The 19670-nt window shown below is 33.4% G+C and overlaps 1 protein-coding gene across 2 annotated transcripts in view; it reads right to left on the reverse strand.

Annotated features, from left to right (window-relative positions):
- OLA1 (Obg like ATPase 1) overlaps positions 1 to 19670 on the reverse strand; it is a 138433-nt gene that overhangs the window by 37733 nt on the left and 81030 nt on the right. For both annotated transcript variants that reach the window (XM_074363903.1, XM_074363904.1), the window contains exons 6-7: positions 2720 to 2800; positions 2304 to 2401 (exon numbers count right to left, since the gene is read on the reverse strand). In XM_074363903.1, the coding sequence (XP_074220004.1) occupies positions 2304 to 2401; positions 2720 to 2800 (179 nt within the window). The remainder of the gene's footprint in view (positions 1 to 2303; positions 2402 to 2719; positions 2801 to 19670) is intronic.

Consider the following 19670-nt stretch of genomic DNA (forward strand, 5'->3'; position numbering starts at 1 on the left):
CATTCAAAATAGTTTTCTAGATATAAAAGACCCATGAAAATATTTATTACTGTTTCCTGCATCAGTCTTAATTTGCTACAGCAATATTACATAATCTTAAAAAACAACTTTTCTTTTGTTAAAGGAGCAACCAATGTAAATGGAGCTTAGATATAAACATTACCCAAAAAACAAGATGCTAACACAAATTAAAAGGATTTAGTAATTAAAATATATTTCAACAATCTACATCTGCTTGCAATGTAATAAATGATGAAAACTTAGCATTCATATCTTTCATAATAAAAATTTATTCTGCACTTTAATACAAAGGCTATGTTGCACAAACAGAGGATTTAAAGCTGTAGCAGAATGGCTGAATGAAAGGAAAATGGCAATCTTTCTGGCTCCAGTAGATGCCATTCCCTATCACACAATGTTTCCCACTCATAAATACATGACAAATACTTCCTCAATCATTTTTTACGAGCAGGGATGCACAGGGGGTAGTCAATGGCTAGCTTGAGGGAAAATAGGAACAGCAGGCGGCAGAAACTGTACAGAAAATGGCTATGTGGTAAATTCTCTTCTGGAACATCACTCAGTTACCCAGTCTTTGATCTTTCAGCTACAATTACACTAACTTCCACAAGATCTGATCCCTCCACCCCCATCAAACATACACACTACCCCAAACCAGATCATTAGTCATACATAAAATCTAAAATTTGGTTTTATAAATAGGATCATCCGTACCTCTACATTTTTATAAATTAAAATTTGCTATTTAGACAAGAGTTTACTTTCAATTGGCTATAACCATATCATCATCACAACTGGTCTCACAAAAAACATGGGGTGTCTGGCGACAGCTAAATCACAGACTGGCGTCTCCCAAGCAGTCTGTCTACCATTAGGGTCTGGGAAATGGTATTTACTATACAATTAGAGCCAGGGAGTTCTACCTGTAATCATCCAAATACAGGTGTGAGAAGCCCCTTTGGGCAAGGAAACTGACTCATCCCTTTTCATGTAAACTTTGATGTCTGTATTGTTTCACAGAGCCTCAGGAAACCTTACCATTCATACCACAATGAGATTTATTAACTGAGGTCAAATAATTTATTTTAAAATTCCTTCCCAAAGGTAACAATTTTTAAATACTAATCATGAAATTTATAAGAATTTTATATAAGAAACAAGACAGAACTGTTTATTTTTAAGTAAATTAACTATTGGAGGACACTGACCAGGCAGAACTAAAGTTTCATGTCAGGTTTATGTTTTCTAGAACATTACCAATAAAGAGGCCAAATTCAGCTTCCTATCAGGAACACAAAATGTCTTATAGTATTATCAACAGGGCATTTTTAGTTGCAGTAATTTCACAGAATTTATTCTAATGATTTATTGGAGTTAACCATCTGACATTAATTATTGTTTTGGCTTCCAGTCTATGAATGTTTATTTTTCAGTTTAAAGCTTCTCACTCTTTGATATCATATGGAAATGAGAATTTTTAATGGAAAATTGAAACCATGTGCATCTAAGTACTTAATGAAGTACAGGGGGAAAAAAACGACAATATATTTTAGAAGAATTCAGATATTTTGCTTTGGATAGTTTTCATTGGTTTGTATGGCTTAATAGTATAAAATAATGAGGGTCCAGTGAGCACTATGCCAAATGTGTACATGCCCATATATTACAAGAACATAGGATTTTTTGAAGTTACTAGTGAATGAAAGGAAACCCTGTACATTTTGGTTACATGTCAAAAATAACAATCAACACATGAATGCATAGTTTTTACCTTTGTATATTTTAAAGTATTTGAATCAAATACCTGGTCTTTCCTTCCACTTACATATAGTTTTTTTTAATTAAAAAAAAATTCTTAAAGCATTCAATCTGGACTTTAAATATATATGCCCAGCTACAATCCCAAGTGGGTATTTTAGAGTCACATATAATATTAACATAGCTAGAAATTTCTAGTTCAAAAAGGTTTTTTTTGCTCTAACTACTTTTATTCTGATTTTGCAAAAGAAAAAAATTAATGTCTATTAAATTTAAATTTGATAAGTAAATATGTATAATTCAATATTGCCTAATTTTTTTTTCCCTTAAGTTCTCTCAGTGTAAATCATTAGGAGACTCATCTCCAAATGTAAACAACAGGCAAAGATTTCTCACCCATTTTAAACTTTTTAATAATGAGAAAAATAAAATCAAACATAGCAGCAAGTACATATGTACGTGTGTGTGTGTGTATGTGTACAGATTTGATATATCTGGGTATATCTGGGGAGAAAAAAACTTACCATTTGTTTTTCTTTCTAATGTAGTCTTTTTCAGAAAGATTAACCAAGTAGACCATTGGTTTTGAAGTCAGAAATAAGTGTTTATTCAACACTTCAATCTAAAGTGAGAGATAGAGAAAGAATCCTTTTAAAAAGTTGAGTAAATATTGAGTAAGTCACTGAAGAACTTGAAAGAAAACTCTTTTTAAACAAGTAGCCATTTTCATTTTTATAATTCTTGTTTCTAGAAGATTAGTTGTCATGAAATACCAGGAGTAGGGGAAAAGAAAAAAAAGCAAGCCTAGGAATAAGCAATCATTGTGAGAAATAAAGTTTAACTACATATAATAATAAGTGTAAAATAATGACAACTCTAATTTGTGGCCTAAGAAATCAAAGCAAAGGTAATAACAGATGGCATCATATTTGTAACTTACCTCTTTGTCATTCCAATCATGATAGAAGCGAACAGGTTTCTTTTGATCTATAACCCAGGATTTGACTTTGCACATTATGTCCTATACACAATTGAGAAAAAAGTAAATACAAGATGAACACTAAGCATTTAGATACTAAATATTAAAATTAAAAGTTTTCAAATTCTCAAAATAAAAATAAACTCAACTTTTTTACAAAAAGAGAACAAAGTCACACAGATAATTATTTTCAGTATCTCATTAAAAAACCAAATAGCAATGAAACATTAACGTGGCACTAAAATTTTAACATAATGAACTTGGAATACTAGCAAAATTAGTTAACAGTCTTAAAAATTTCAAGACAATTAAAACATAAAGACTACAAGAGTTAATAATATTTCAACATTATCTAGTGATGTCACTTGCAAGATAAACATGCTATTAGGAAACAGAGGGGGGTACTGGAGAAAGACTGAAATACAATTTTTTCCTTAAAAAGAAAAACAAACAAACAAAATAGAAAAAATTGAGCCTATTATTGATGATATACCCTCCAAAATATTAAGTCAACTGACCAAAACCCTTTTTATTCTGAATTAATTTTTTTGTCGACACCTTCTCCCTGCCCACTTCTCCTGTCCCCGCTCCAACCCTACCCCCCCCACACACAACCTGCCAAAGCCTCCATTACACAATGGCAAGAGCCCTGCACTGGTGACCTCCAACCAGCTGCATTCACTTTCAGAACATCTCTCTCTGCTGGAAATCTAAAGGCCTTTTAGTTAGCAAGCTAGTGTGCATTCAGAAGGAGTAACTGCAGGAAGAGCCCAATGTGCTTTGTTTCTCTGGCCTTTCTTCACAGAAAGATTAATCATCTGTGAAATGGAAACGGCAAACAGCAAGTGACACAAACTGAACCCTTCAAGCCTTTCCTCATCAGTTTTGTGGTTCTGAATCTAAAAGCTGCGTGTGGCAAGGTTCTCCTTACAGGCAGGTGTTAATAAAAGGCTCTTGGGTCTGAAAGGTCAAACTTAGCTCTTCCAGAAGAAGTGCGTTTGAGAGTCATCTGCTTTTGTTATTGTTGTTGTTGTTGTTAAAGATAATTTATGGATATGTTTTAAATATGCATTTCTCAAAATTTATTGTAATACATAATTATTAGCAATAAATTTCCTACATTTTCATTGATGTATTTTACTTTACCATAAATCAGTTAGTATTCTATAAATATCCACTTGTATAAATTACCTCAATATTTAGTATACCTTCCTTCCAAATCTTGCTGTTACCAACAGGAAAAATAAGGAAAAAGCCCTATAGCCTTAGATCCTGATTTGAAACCCTCCAGGAAAAGGACTTCCCACAGATTTTAACAAGGAAGGGGCAAGCTGAAAACTTTTAATGAAATCTAACATGTTCTGCTTAAGAATAATCACTTTTACTCTTCTATAACTGAATTTCACTCATAAATGTTAAAAAGTGGCTAATGTAACACCATTTCCTACAAGGAGAAGATCAAAGTGCTATATTACAAATGCATTATGATTAAAAAAGCCCTGTGCAGCCTTGCTATTAACTGTTCTTTAAACCCTAAAAGGCTTCCCATAGATCTCACTTGGCACTGCATATACAACCTTTGACAAGTAATGTAGACCATTTTTATTCATTGCCTAAAATTGTAGGCAATTATGTGCGTCACACTGGCCACCTGCAAATTCTGAATGCCTGCTCCAGTTGTCAGTGCAAAAAACTAATGTCGGAGGGGATTAATCTAGGGGGAGAGAGTCCTCTTTAATGGCTCCAGCAGGTGAAATGGCCCAGCTGGTTACTATGATGAGTGGCCAGAACAGCTTATGTAGAGACACGCAACAAGATTATACAAAAGGAGAAAACAGTGGTACCATCTTATATTTGGTCCCATTTGTTTTTTTCAATTAAAAAAAGAAAAGGGAAGAAAACAGACAAAAGAAAGCCAAACCAAAAATAAGGAAGGAAATTAAATTTTAATCGTATAAAAGTATAAAATACTTTTGTAACTATAAACATTTTTACAAAACCAAAGGGCCTCAATAACTGCTGATTGCTAGTGAAGGAATTTTGGTATTTCTCTTTCATTTTAAGTTAACTAGATCATCACTTCAGACGTAGAGATCTTATCGCAAAAGATTTCTGGCATTAGTTTTTTTTTTTTCCCCTTCACACCAACATTATATTACAAATTAGGAGCATTCAAATTTTAGATAAAGAAAATTAACTCATAATTAAAGTTCTCAAGCAGTATATTCACTAAACCACCTTCAAATCTTTTTAGAAAATTTTATAGATTATAACCAAGTTTTTAAACAGTTGAAAGTAAAAATATTTTAAAATTTAAAATATTTTATTTCGCACTCAGTAGTCTTAATTACCCCCATAAAAGATTTAACAGCCAAGAAGACACCTTAGATTACTAAGATGATAGTTTTACTTAATACAAAACAAAAATAGATTGCTCTCAGATAAGATAATCTTATGTAAATGATCTTTATATGGTATAGTTGCAAAGTGCTATTTTTGTTACATAAGATAAAAACTAACTTTAAGTTCAGCAAAATATCAAAGCTATTATTTATGTTCCTTATCTGAAAGACTTCTGATCAGATGAGAGAAAACGTTTGGACTTATCTGTATAAAATACTTAACGGACAGACTGAATTTTTTCTTATGCTTGTATATAATAATTATAGTTATAGGTATATTAATAATTATAGTTAGAACAATAAGGTTCCAGTTAATCGAATTTAGTTAACTGAAAAAAAAATCTACTCCATACTTAACGTACTTTCAACAAATTAGAATACAATAAAAGCATAAAATAAAAACACTAATGCTTGATGCATTAGAAGTTACTTTAGGATTTTGTATTTCTTTAGTAACATCATTATGTAGAAATTCAGATGTAGGAGGAGGACTGTTTTGATAACTAACAAATTGCACATTTTCAAAATAAATTCTGTACATGATGAAGATTATGCAAAAATCCCTAGTCATTTGAACTTTTGGTTATACTGCAGCAACGTGAGTATACTAATTTGAGAGGTAACAGCTTGATGCTTAAATGTGGGAATAAGTCCTAGATCCACCACTTACCAGGTCTATGTCCTATTACTTCATTGATAAAATGCAGATAATGATGCTGTCTACCCTCTGGGGGCTATTGCCAAGATCAAGAGAGATAATGCATATAAAATATTTAGCATAGTTCTTGGCATAGAGTAAGTTCTCAATAAATGTGAGTTGTTGCCGTCATGATTGTTGAAAGACTAAAAGCCAATGATCTACAAAATGGCAATATATTCTCTTGGGTATTCCTTTAAAGCACACATACATCTTCTCCAATCAAAATAATTCATTAGTCCTTTTCTTCAAATGTCTGAAGGATACCAACAATACAGGCTTTCTTAGTGAAATCTCAGTTCAGGCTTCTAGTCTTAACATTCTATAAGGACTAGCTTTTGCTGAACAACTACAATTTAATAACAAAGAAACTTAATTCAAATTCACCTCTAATACTTTGCTCTTCTGCTCTGACTCTTCTTTCTGATGATAGCCTCACATTTAACTTTAGAAATGCTCTATGTTCTCGGTGTATTTTATTACTGTTGTTATTAATAGCAGCTGTAACGTATATAGACTCAGAGAGGATGTATGACTTGACTAAATTCCCATTGCCAGTAAGAGGCAGAGCTGAGATTCATTGTCAGGTCTAAGTGACTTGAAAATTCATGTTCTGTCCAATCACCCTGGCCTCTTGTCTTCCTTACTACTCCTCTAATTACTCCTGGCTTAGCCTAGGCATTCCCAAGGTTGTTATTCAAAGTCCTCACTCTTATTCCAAGGTCATCAGGAAAATTCAATATTCTTAGTATCTGCATACAATAGGTATTGTGAATCCATGTATCACAAAAATAATATTTTTCTTTGCAAACACTAATATATAACCCTTATGTAGACTTTCTAAGATTACTTACTAGACTTCTCTATTTTGGTGTTCTTCAGTCCCCATAGCAGAAATTATTAATCTATGATCCATAAATGGATTTCAGGAGTTCCCTAATACCCTGAAGTTGTATGTAAAGTTTGGTTTATGTGCCTTTGAGGGATGATGGCACATTTCTTATAAATGCTTTTAAAAAGGGTTCATGAGGCAAAAATCCAAGAACCATGCTTATGAATGACTCAAATGCCCCAACAACAGTCAATTAAGTATATGTTCTAGGTTCATGAACTTCCAGGGCTGAGGTCCAGAGACAATGACCTAAAACTTGCTTTACCCAGACCCTGCACTCAAAATTTATCTATTCTTACCAACGTTGTGCTGATAAAAACTCCAGCCATTATAATGTTTATCTAACACAATTCATAACAGGGATGTTGGAGAATATTACAAATTGATATATCATTATTCTAAAAGAATGAAGTGAGGAGGTAGGGTATAGCTCAAGTGGGAGAGTGCATGCTAAGCATGCACAAGGTCCTGGGTTTAATTCCCAGTACCTCCTCTAAAAATAAATAAATAAGTAAACCTAATTACCTCACCCCCACCTCCAAATAAAGTTAAAAAAAAAAAAAGAATGAATTGCTTGAGAGTTAAAAATGTTTAGAAAGAAAAATATGTAACTTGCTTTACTATATATTTAAATAAACCATAAAGCTACAGTAATTAGAACAGTGTGAGACTAGCACAAACAGAGAGGTATAGATTAGAAACAACCTAAAAAACCATTAATTGGAGATTTATTAATGCATTCTGGGTCATTCAATAACGGAACAGTTTTTATCCATTAAGACAAGACATATATGGATATACATTTGCATGGGAAAATGTTAAAAATATATTGCTAAGTAAAATGCAGGTTCAGAACAATGGAATAAAGTTAAGAATATAGATTCTGTGGTCAAACAGATTTGGGCTCAAGTCCTGGCTCTGCCACTTTCTAGCTATGTAACTCTGAGGCGGTTACTTAACTAAAGTTTGTTTCTGCAAAATTTGGATAGTAATTTCAATTCAACAATTAAATGAGAAAATACATGTAAAATAACTGCCACAGTTCCAGGCACACAGTAAATACTCAGTAGATATTAAGTATTATTACTTATGGCAGAATGCATAATGTGATTCCATTAGTGGTTCTGAAACTATATATATTACATATAAATATAGTGTACTCATATAATGAAACTGGACAGATGCCTTACCAAATTGGTAGCAATAGAAATCTTGGGGAAGACTGGATTCCAGAGAGACTTTCCCATTCTGTCTTCTTTTTTTAAAACTATAATGCTGTTTTATTTATTTTTAACCAGTAAATATCTTAAAAACAGGGAAAAAATAAAGGTATATTTACAAGGTGAGGACAAGGGAGGACTTCATCTATCCTCAGCCTACCAGCTATAATCCTAAAATTTGATGGCTAACTGGATAGACTTGGCAGTTTATCAAGGTGACTGACTCTTATTCTGCAATAATTAAAGCTTCCAAGCCTGAAACTTCTCTCTAGCCAAGCCCACCACCTTAAAACCTGAAGCTAACACCCAGATGAACTGACCTATGCTGGTTGGGTAGCTTTCACACACATGGCCAACAATGCACTCAGGCCAAAAGAATGGGGGGCAAGGCCTCCAGCTCAAAATAGTCTGGCTAGAAGTCCACTAATACATCTTCCTCCTGCTCCAAGAAAGACCAATCTAGGCTTTCACTCACAAAAAAGACTTCCAGTTTATATTTTAAATTGAAATTTAGGATCTGCCTGAGTCAGAATATTAAGCATTTGTTGCTCTACTAAATGAATGCTGCTGTTTATGGAGACCAGAGTACTGACCCCTGACTACATTCTACATACTTCAGTGACTAACACTCCCAGAAAAGAAGTCAGGCAACACAGGAGCAAACTAAGACACCTGGCAGCAATGTTCTACATGGCTGAGAGAGTGTGTATGTAAGGGGGCATGTCCTTCAAGAATTAAAATGATAGGTTAATTCTAGCAATAATTTACTAGAATATATGCTGGCAGTTGTGGGTTTTCAGTTACATGATTCACTGAGAGTAAATAGTGGAAACAACACAGCAATGCTCCTGGCCCATGTTGGCTATAAAGTGGCAACAGGAATGGACACAAATTCATTTTTGAGGTATAAATCTCAGCAGAGGATTTGAGCATTACTAAGAAGAAGGCAACTGTCCCTATGATTCCTATAAATAAATCTGAATGGATTTCACCATATTCAAGAAAGGACAAAGAGAATCTGATTTTAATAAAAAAGCTACTGAATAAAGAGAATCATAAAGGAATAAGAAAATGATCTCTCTCTCTCACACACACACACAGGCACAACCCCCTCTTAATGAATTGTTTGGCATACTTGGCAGAATGCAAAAAGAGCACCTATGAAACATGAGGCCATTAAAGAGAGGACAGAGTGACATTAGAAAAAAATGGATGAGATGTCAAGAGAGTTGACAAACTAAGAAAGATTTTTAAGGAAACCAAAATCAATATAGGAAAATAAAAATATAATAGAGATTCAACTGACACAGCAGAAGATAATCAGTGGTTTGGAGGCCAAACTTGAAAAGGTGCTATACTGAAGTATAACATCAGTATAACATAAGTAGACTTGATGAAGTATCACAGATGAACACATGCATATAATTACCACCTTGATCAACACACAGAATATTCTTAGCAATGTAGTCACAATGTTCTACTCCTCTCCAGATATCCTAGCTTTTTTGCACCACAAATTAACCCATTATTGAAATTTACAGAAATGGAATCATACAGTATGTACTGTTTTCTGATCAGTTTCTTTTGCTCAACATTGTGAAATTCATCCATTGTTGGATGTAGTCTTAGTGTGTTTTTTCTTTGCCATGTAATATTCCACTATAGGAATATACCTCAATTTATCCATTCTACCATTGATACTTAAGTTGTTTATACTTTAAAACTATTACAAATAAAGCTGTTATAAACATTCTTGTACATATATTTTAGTAGATTTATGTATGCATTTCTCTTGAGCATATACCTAAGACTGGACTTACTCTGACATAAGTCACACATTTACTCAAACACAGTATACATTGCTAATCAGTTTTCAAAAGCAGATGCACTAATTTACACTCTCATCAGCATTGTCTGAGAATTCCATTTGCTACATTCCCTCCAACACTTGGTATTGTCAGTCTTCTTAATTTATGTTAAGTGTGTAGTGTCTTGCTGTAGTTTGAATTTGTATTTCCTTAATGATTAATGGGGAATTTTCTCTTATAAAGTACCTGTTCATGGCTTTTGCCTATTTTCCTATTGGGCTGCCTTTTTCTTATTTATTTGTAGTTTTTTGCATATTATGTAGACAAGTTCTTTGTTAGATACTGTAATATGTTCTTTCACTCTGTAGCTTAGCTCTTCAAATTTTGTTTAATGTAAGTCCTAATTTTAATGTAGCCCAATTCAAAAATATTTGCAGTTATAATTATTGCTTTCTATGTCCGGTTTTAAAAAATTTGTCTATCCCAAGGTCATGAAGATATTCTATGTTAATATGATAGATGTTTTATTCTATAGGAGTTTTACCTTTTAACTCTTTGTAAACTTTACTTTTTCTGTATAGCAGGAGGTGGGTGAGAATTTATTTTCTCTCCTACAAGGATATCCAGTGGACTCAACACCATTTCTTGAAAAAAGGATTCCTTTCTCCATTACTCTGCAGTGCCATCTTTATCACAAATCAAAGTGTATTTGTGTCTATATACTTATTCTGTTCCATTGGTCAATTTGTCTACCCTTGACTGTCTTAATCACTGCACATTTATATAGTCTTGATTTAAGATTCATGTATACCAAGTCCTTCAACTTTGTTCTTTGAGACTACCTTGCCCATTTTGGGACCTTTGCATTCCCATGAAAAATTTAGAGTCAGTTTGTCAATTTCTACAAAAAATAACATGATAGGATTTTGACTGGGATCTGGTTGAATCTATAGATCAATTTTAGAGAGGTTTGACATCTTTAAAATATCAAGTCTTCCAATCAAAACATGATATAACCTTCCATTTATCTAATTATTCATTAATTGCTCTCAATACTTTTTCATAGTCTTCTGGGTGAAATTTTAGAACTTTCACTACATTTATTCCTAGGTATTTGAATTTTTTAAATGCTACTACAATCAGCATCTTTTTAAAAAAAATTTCCTTTAAGTTCTCAATTATGAAATACAAATCATTTTTTATATTGGCCTTGTATCCAACAACTCAGATGACTTCATATACTAATTCTAATACTTTATATCCCAAATTCTGTCATGTTTTCTAAATACACAAGCATGTTGTGAATAATGTCACTTTTATCTTATCTAATATAAGAATTCTACAAGACTGAATAGAAGCAGTGATAGTAAACATGACTTGCTCTGTTCCCAGTATGAGGGGGAAAGCATTCAATATTTCACCATTAAGTATAATTGTTTATGTAGTGTTTTTTTTTTTTTTGTAGACACCCTTTCTCAGATTAAAGAGATTACTCTTTTCCTAGAAATCTGTTTTTAAATCACGAGTGATCAAATCTTATTAAATTTTTTTCCATCGTATCAATATGATCATATGACTTTTCTCCTTTATTCTGTTACATTAATTTTTTAACATCAAATCTGCTTTGCATTACTAGAATTTTAGTCATATCATATTGTCATTAATGTTTATTACAGCTTGCTAATATTTTACTTAATGTGTATTTATGTTCATGAAAGAGATTTGTCTTTAACTTTTCTTTCTTACATTGTATGGTTTCGGTATCAGGACTCTTCTGACCTCATAAAACTAGCTGGCAAGTTTTCCTCTTTTTCTATTCTCTGGAAGAATGTGTGTGAGACTTTAAATGTATAGTGAAGTCACCTGCACCAGTTTTCTTTATAATAGAGTTTTAAATGATCAGTTCAAAATTTCTTCCGTAGATACAGGACTATTTAGATAATTTTTATCTTTTTATGTCAGCTTTGTTGAGTAGTCTTTAAAGATATCTGTTCATTTCGCATATTTTTCAAGCCATTGTCATAAGTTGTTTGTAATATTCTGTTATTAGCATATTAATGTGTTGGATCTTTAGTAACATTCCTCTTTCATTCCTGATGTTGATTTTATGCTTCCTTTTATTCTCCTTCACCAATCTTACTAAGAACTTAACAATTTTATTAGTGTTTTCAAAGAAGCAACTCTAGGCCTTTTTGAGCCTCTTTATTACAAGTTTCTTTCTTTTCTGTTTCATTAATATTTGCTCTTATCTTTATTGTTTTTTCCACCTGCTTTCTCTGGGTTCTTTTTTCAACTCCTTCAGATGGATAGTTTGAGAACACTGATTTTATCCTTTCTTATTTTGGATATATACATTTGAGACTATTAATTTATAGAATTTGATTGTATATGTCAGAAAAGAATACAACAAATTTTGATATGTTGTATTTTCATTATCATAGGGTTAAAACATTTTATTTCCACTATGATTTAGCCTTCTAACATGAAATCTTTCAGATGTGTACTATCTAATTTCCAAACATTTAGAAATTTTCTAGTAATCTTTTCGTTATTGATTGCTAATTTTAATTCCATAGTGGTCAGATAACATATTCTTTTTCATTTCAATCATTTGAAATTTGCTCATTTGCTATATGGCTAAAAATATGGACAATTTTGGTAAACATTCCATTTGTACTTGACAAGAATGTCTGTTGTTGTTATGTACAGTATTGTGTATATGTCCATTGGGTCAAGCTCCTTAATCACATTGTTTAAATCTTCTATATTCTTACTAAAATTTTGTTTGCTTGTTCTATCAATTACTAAAAGAAGTATTAAGATATTCTATTATGATTGTAGATTTGGGTCTTTTACAAAATTTATTTAGTTCTATCAGTTTTTGCTTTATATATTTTGAGATTATGTTACTAGGCATATACAAACTTAAAATTATTTTATCTTCCTGGTAGATTGAACGTTTAGCATTACGAAACGTTCCCTTTAACTCCTTTAAAGTCTACTTTGATATCAGTATAATACATTAGCCTTTTTTTTAAGGGGGGGCGGTTAGAACTTGCACAATATGTATTTCTCCATCCTTTACTTTCAATATTTCTCTATCTTAATGTTTCAGATATGTCTTATAAGCAGTATACAGGTGGGTTTTTAAAATCCAATCTGATATTGTTTTATTTTTTTAAAAATGTATTGAGACAAAATTTACACAAACACAAAATTAATCATTTTAAAGTAATTTAGTACTTAAGCATTCATGCTATGCAACCACCACTTCTATCAACTTCCAAAATATTTCCATCACTCTAAAATAGAGCCCCATACTCATTAAACAGTTTCTCCCATCCCTTCCCACTAGCCCCTGCAAACACCAATCTGCAGTTCTGTCTCTATGAATTTACCTATTCTGGATATTTCACACATATGGAATCATACACTATGTGACCTTTGTGTCTAGGTTCTTTCACTTAGCATAATGTTTTCAAGGTTGATCCATGTCTAGCATCTACAGTCATTTACTTTTTAAGGCTGAATAATATTCATTGTATGTACTTACCACAATTTGTTTATCCTCTCATCCTGATAGGCATTTGGGCTGCTTCCACCTTCTGGCTATTGTGAATAGTGCTGTGATGAATGTGCTTGCACATATATTTGTTTGAGCACCTGTTTTCAGTTCTTTTGCAAATATTAATCTGGGAGTGGAACTCTTGCGTCATATGGTAATTCTATGTTTAACTATACTTTGTCTTTTAATTGGAGCACTATAACACTTTTAATTACTCCATTACCCCCTCATTGTGCCATTATTGTCATGTATTTTAACTGTATCTCTATACATTAAAATCATACATTTTAATTTTTGTTTTGTTTTTACCTTTTGTTTTGAAATAATTTCCAATAAAGAAAAGCTACAATAATAATGTCTGTATACCCAGATACATTAAAGTATCATTTTGCCATATATGTTTTACCCTTTATCTCTATGTATGCATACACACAGGAAAATATAGGTATATTATTACATCGATATATATATACATGTTGCCAGAATTCCGTGATGGACTACATGTGAGAAATGATGGAGAGAGAATGGGTTAAAGATGATTAGGTTTTTGGCTTGCATAATCTAACAGACAGTGGTATGATACATTGAGCTAAGAAATCCTGAAGAGAATCAGGTTTGAGAGAGGGAAATTTTTGTTTGATATTTAGATGTCCTAACTTTAATACGTCTTTGAGAAACATATGAGATGTCAAGTCAGGGATTAAATATGCTACCTGGAGCTCTGAGGGCAGATCAGGGCTAGAGATACAAATCTGGAAGTTATTTGTATTTAAATAGTAATTGTATCCATAGATACAGATGATATCCATAGGAAAAGAATTGAGAGAAGAGAGGAGAGCCTAAGACTCAACTTTAAGTAATGCCAATACTTAACAGCCAAGGTGCAAGAGGATGAGCCTTCAAAAGAAACTGAGAAGTTGCTAGAGAAGGAGGAGGGAAATCAGGAAAATGCTGTCATGGAATCCACGGGAATAACAGTTCAAGAAATGACCCAACAGCATCCAATACTATTGACAAGTCACGATGACTGAAAATGTCCCTTGGACTTAACAAAGCAAAAGCCACTGATAACCCTAGCGAAACCTATTTGAGTTTGATGAGCAGATAAACTGGATAGATTGAACTGAGTTATTAGGAGGCTGAAAAAAATAAGTCTTTCAAGAGGTTTTAAAAAAGGAAAGTAGAGAACATATGTTAATTGAAGGATGAGACGTGTGGTATTCAAGAAGTGTTTTTTAAAGATTAAAAAAGATACCTTTAAATAGTTGATGAAAACAATCTAGTTTGAGAGGGACAAGCTGTATATATAAGAAAGAAGGAACTACTGGTGATTGAAACAACTTTGTGAATAAACTAAAAAAAAATTGTATACTTTAAAAGGGTTAACTTTATGATATGTGAATTTACCTCAATAAAATCACTTAAAAGCAACAAAAGGAAAAAGAAGAAGAGATGACTAATAGTGTAAAGTTTCTAGAAAGTTAGTAAGTGATAAGATCCAAAGAACTGGGAAAATTAGCCATAAATAAGGAATGAATAGCAGGCTTTAGGTTTGGCTAGTGTAAAATTAGAGAGAAAATGAGAGAATTCCTATGTCTGATGGCTTTTATTTTGATTCGAAGTAGGAGGCAAGGTTGTCTGCTAAGGATATTGATGGATGAAAGCAGGGAATGGGCATAAATAAGAGGTTTGAGGAGAGTAGGGGAGCTGTGACAGCAGAGGGCAGGAGAGCAAACAGGAAAGCTGGATATAGCTGAGGGCCCACTTGAGGTTGGTAACATTGAGTTTACGGGGATATACTAACCTGTCCTATTTTTAATTCTCTTTATCTGTGTTCTGTTTGCAATTGGCAAGGAGAAAGTAGACAGGTAGGAATATCCAGGAAAGTATGTCTCTAGCATATGCACCATAACATCAGCTTTTATATAAGTTCATTCACCTCAAGTATACATAGATTGATGATTTGAAAGTAGTTTGGTCTCAAATGAGTCTAATTCTCGTGACCCTTGGCCCAAACACAATACATTTTTGTATTACCCTGATAATCGTAAACAGCTTTGCACTTCCTAACTGCTGTCTTCAAATAAATAATAGTGAACACTGAGGATCTATAAGCCAGACACAAAAAGACAAAAATTGTATAGTTCCACTTACATGAGGTACCTAAAATAGGGAAATTCATAGAGAAAGGATGTAGAACAGAGGTTACCAGGGGCTGGAAGGAGGAGAAAATGGGATGTTATTATTTAAAGCATACAGAGTTTCAGTTTGGGATGGTGAAACAGTTCCAGAAATGGATAGTGGTAATGGTTGTACAATACTGTGAATGTACTTAACGCCACTAAATTGTACACTTAAAATGATCAAAGTGGTAAATTTTATTTTATGTATAGTTTACCATAATAAAAATGTTTTTTTTTAAAGAGTAGGAAACTTCTGCTTTAGGCTATGTCTTAAAGAATGACTAGGAAATGGGGCTGAGCGAGTAGCAAAAGGGTAGAGTTCCAGTAAATGAGCCCATGTGAAGGCAAAATCTTTAGTTTACTGTTAGAAGAGTTGAGAAAATATGTCAGGCAAGGTTGCAACACAAAGAAATTTGTGAGCCATAGACTTTATGTTGGCAGTATCTTGTAGGAAGATGGCGAGATATTTTAATCAAAGGCATAACACAGTGAGATTTGTATTTTCTAACTGTGGAAAACAGCAGCAAGAATGGAGGTAAAGAAATCAATTTAGGCATGAACAAGGCTCAAATTAAAGAATTCATGAAAATAAGGAGGAAGGAAGAGACAAAGGAAATATTCAGGAGATAAAATCAAAAGGATGGTATATAAATGGTAAAGGAGAGAAGAGAGTCAAAGATAATGATTTTCAGTTCAAATAATTTGAGAACACTGAGTTAGAGATCATGAGGACTGCGAGAATTCAGGGAGAAAGTTGAATGAATGCAATTCAGGCTAAGCACTCTTAGTGTTGTTCTTTTAGAAATGATCTTTTTAAGTCATGGGGGAATAGTTTTGGAAAGATACATAAGAATCTAAAGAGGAGAAAAAGGTAAATGAGAAGACAGAAGTGGGAGGGAGAATTTCGTTTTTACAGTATACTTTTTTGAATATTTTGCTTTTAGTGAAAAACACATCTATTACATATTTAAATATGTTGTATGTTCTTCTAAAGTTATGTAAAAATCAACCTTAAAAACTGCCATAAGAATAATTAGAAGAAATCTGCTAATAACTATATGTTTGGAGGGATTTTAATTATTTAATTCAGAGAGGCTGACAAGAAAAAAAGACCCATTAATTACAATTCCTGGTTGCCTTTTTTATTCACTTAATTAGATAACTGTTAGTTTGAAAATATTTTTTAAGTATGATGATTTCCATCATTCATTGATCATTGATCATCAGAAAATAAAATCTGCCTTAAAGCTTTCTTTCTACCTTCATTTTCCAAATTTTGTCTTTCCAAATAGAATGTACACACACTTAAATGAATTTTAAAATCAGTCTTGATCTTGATGCCTTGGTGTTAATGCTATGGCTTAAAATGTCCTCCAAAAAAGACAGGTTAAAGTCCTAACCCTTCAGAGTGTGACTTTCTTTATTTGGGAACTAGCTAAAGAGGCCTATCTGGAGTAGGGGGGGCCCTTAATCTAATTATGACTGGTATCCTTATAAGAAGAGGGAAATGTGAACAGAGACACAGAGGGAATGTGGCCACGTGAGGATGGAGGCAAAGACTGGAGTTATACTGCCACAAACCAAAGAAAGCCTGAGGCTACCAGAAGCTGAAACAGCAAGAAAGGATTCTCCCCTAGAACCTTCAGAGGGAGCATGGCCCTGCCAACACTTTGATTTCAGGCTTATAGCCTCCAGAATTGTGAAAGAATACATTTCTTCCTATTTTAGCCATCTGGTTTGTGATACTTGCTATGGCAGCCCTAGCAAATGAATACACCTGGCTAATTAATACCAATAGGAAATGTCTACCCCACTCTTGCCTTCTTTGGTGTCTCAATTTTCACACAGCAGCAAGACCCACCTTATAAAAGGTATCTTTATATCAGAATCCATGAGTCTTACACTTAGGAAAGATTCTGTTTTAGCATTAAAAAGTTGGCTCATGTTTTATGCTAGAGTATATCTAATCCAAGTTTTTCCTGCTTATTTACATAAAAATACAAATGATTTCCAACTCTAGAAAATGTAAACTTCATAGGAAGAGAGGTTTGAATGTTGAATTTCTGAAAGATTATCCAAAAAATAGAGACACATTTGAATGAATATTAAGGAATAATCAGTAAATACCTAGTGAACAACATGATCTATCTATTTTTCTTATAACTTTCAAGTAGCTTTTATTAGCCTAGGATCTATGTCCAATTGAAGTCCCTGGTTCTGTTAGTCAAGATTACAAACACAAAGTGAAGAAAAGAAGTCAATCACATTTTGTACCTTTAGATCATTTGTTAAAGAATATAAAAAAATATTGGGAAAAAAAAAAAAAACCTCCCTGAGAATAACTAGTCGGTAACATAATTGCATTGGTACTCTTTTACTGGGAAAACTAAAGATAAATCAGAAACAAGGAAAAATATAAAATACCACCAAATTGAACTTGTGATCCTAAAGAAGAACCAAAAATAAATAAAGTGATTAGGATAAAAAATTTAAATGCACATTGGATGAAGAAATGTGTAGTAGAGACCATCAGTGCCCTGCCCATGTCTCACTCACCCACACAGACCCAGCACATGCTGACGGCTTCTTACTGTAAGCATCTGTAACTGCCTGAGTGCTGTGCTTAGACCACACAGATATCAGGTGCCAGGGAGTTAATGCTCCCAGGAGCAACCCATCACCAATGACTTTTGGAAATTAACTGATAATTACTCCATCTTCCTCACCCTTCCAGTAGAAAAAACTACAAAACACTTTCTACACTGTGTTTCAGAGGACCTTAGGAAGACTGATCCCCATCTGCTCAGGGTTTCCCACCTGCTCGTCTACATACTTTGTATTAGTTTCCTTCCTTTCTGGGTCTTAATTCCCCACTCCCTGATGTGTGCCTCCTGAGATACTCCCAAGGAAACTACTTGCACTCCAATCCTTGCCTCAGGGTCCAATTCTGAGAAAACCCAACCCAAATTTAGATTAAGAGGCAAAGACTCTCAGATGTGATTCAAAACGGCTTTGCAACTCAAAATGGCACGGTCTTGAGAAAACTCATAAGGAGCTGCTTCTTAATCTTTATAAAATACATTGCCTATCCAGTTTTTCAGGTTAGTGAAGATGGAATTGATGCTAAAGCCTACAACTTCCCATCTGTGTTTCTCTTCCAAGTTCACATAACCTACGATATTCCTTTACCAATTTCAGGCAGAAATTTCAAAACCTTTTGCCTGGTGCAAAGCTAAAACTGTAGTTTGATGAATATAGGTTAGAAACAGCTAAGGACAATGTAAATGCATTTAGTGCTTTTTTTAAGAGGCCACCTAAAGGAAATTTCCTTAGGCCTTTTAAAAACAAAATAGTAATGCATTGTTATGAAAAAAAGTCAAGTAACAGAGAAGTATAGAGCATAAACAGTCAAAGCACCCACCCCAATCACTCACTCTCCCACAACCACTTCCCTTTCCAAACATATTACTGTTAAAAACTTTTTTTACTTTCCAAATGTTTACTGTAAAACACAACTAAGTGTATTTCCATACCTCTTTTGATGAACTTACCAAGAATACAGGTATCATTTTTTACATAAACAGGATTATACTATAAATATTATTGTGACTTGCTTTTTTTAGGCGAAAGTAGTTGTAATGTAAAAACATGCACTAACAAACCAACTACTTAAAATAACCCATCCTCAAACGCCTTTCCCTGCTTAATGTTGGTTTTTGTCCCCACCAACTGTCATATGATGATATCAGGCAAATTGTTGGTAATATTACATCCAGTAGACCTCCACTTTCAGTAATAGTGAACTAAGTGATTCAGGGTAACTGCCCCTCTAAAGACAACAATAAAATAGGTCTAAACAGAAAAAAAATATCTTCTTAATACTACCATGGACCTAATAAGATAGTGAAGTATTGCCAGACTAAGAAAGCAGTTGGGGAAGGCCTAAGACACCTCTACCCTGGAAGGGGCAGGGTGGTGGCGGTTGCTCTAGAGGAGTGACCCTCAAACTTTCTTTAATATGCATAGGAGTTACTTGGAAAGACTGTTAAAACATATCCCCAGAGATTCTGATCTAGTAGATCTGTAGCTTGCATTTCTAACAACCTCCCAGATGATGGTGATGTTGGTGGTCTAAGGACCACACT

The sequence above is a fragment of the Camelus bactrianus genome, chromosome 5, assembly GCF_048773025.1.
Source record: "Camelus bactrianus isolate YW-2024 breed Bactrian camel chromosome 5, ASM4877302v1, whole genome shotgun sequence".
In the NCBI taxonomy this organism is placed as follows: Eukaryota; Metazoa; Chordata; class Mammalia; order Artiodactyla; family Camelidae; genus Camelus; species Camelus bactrianus.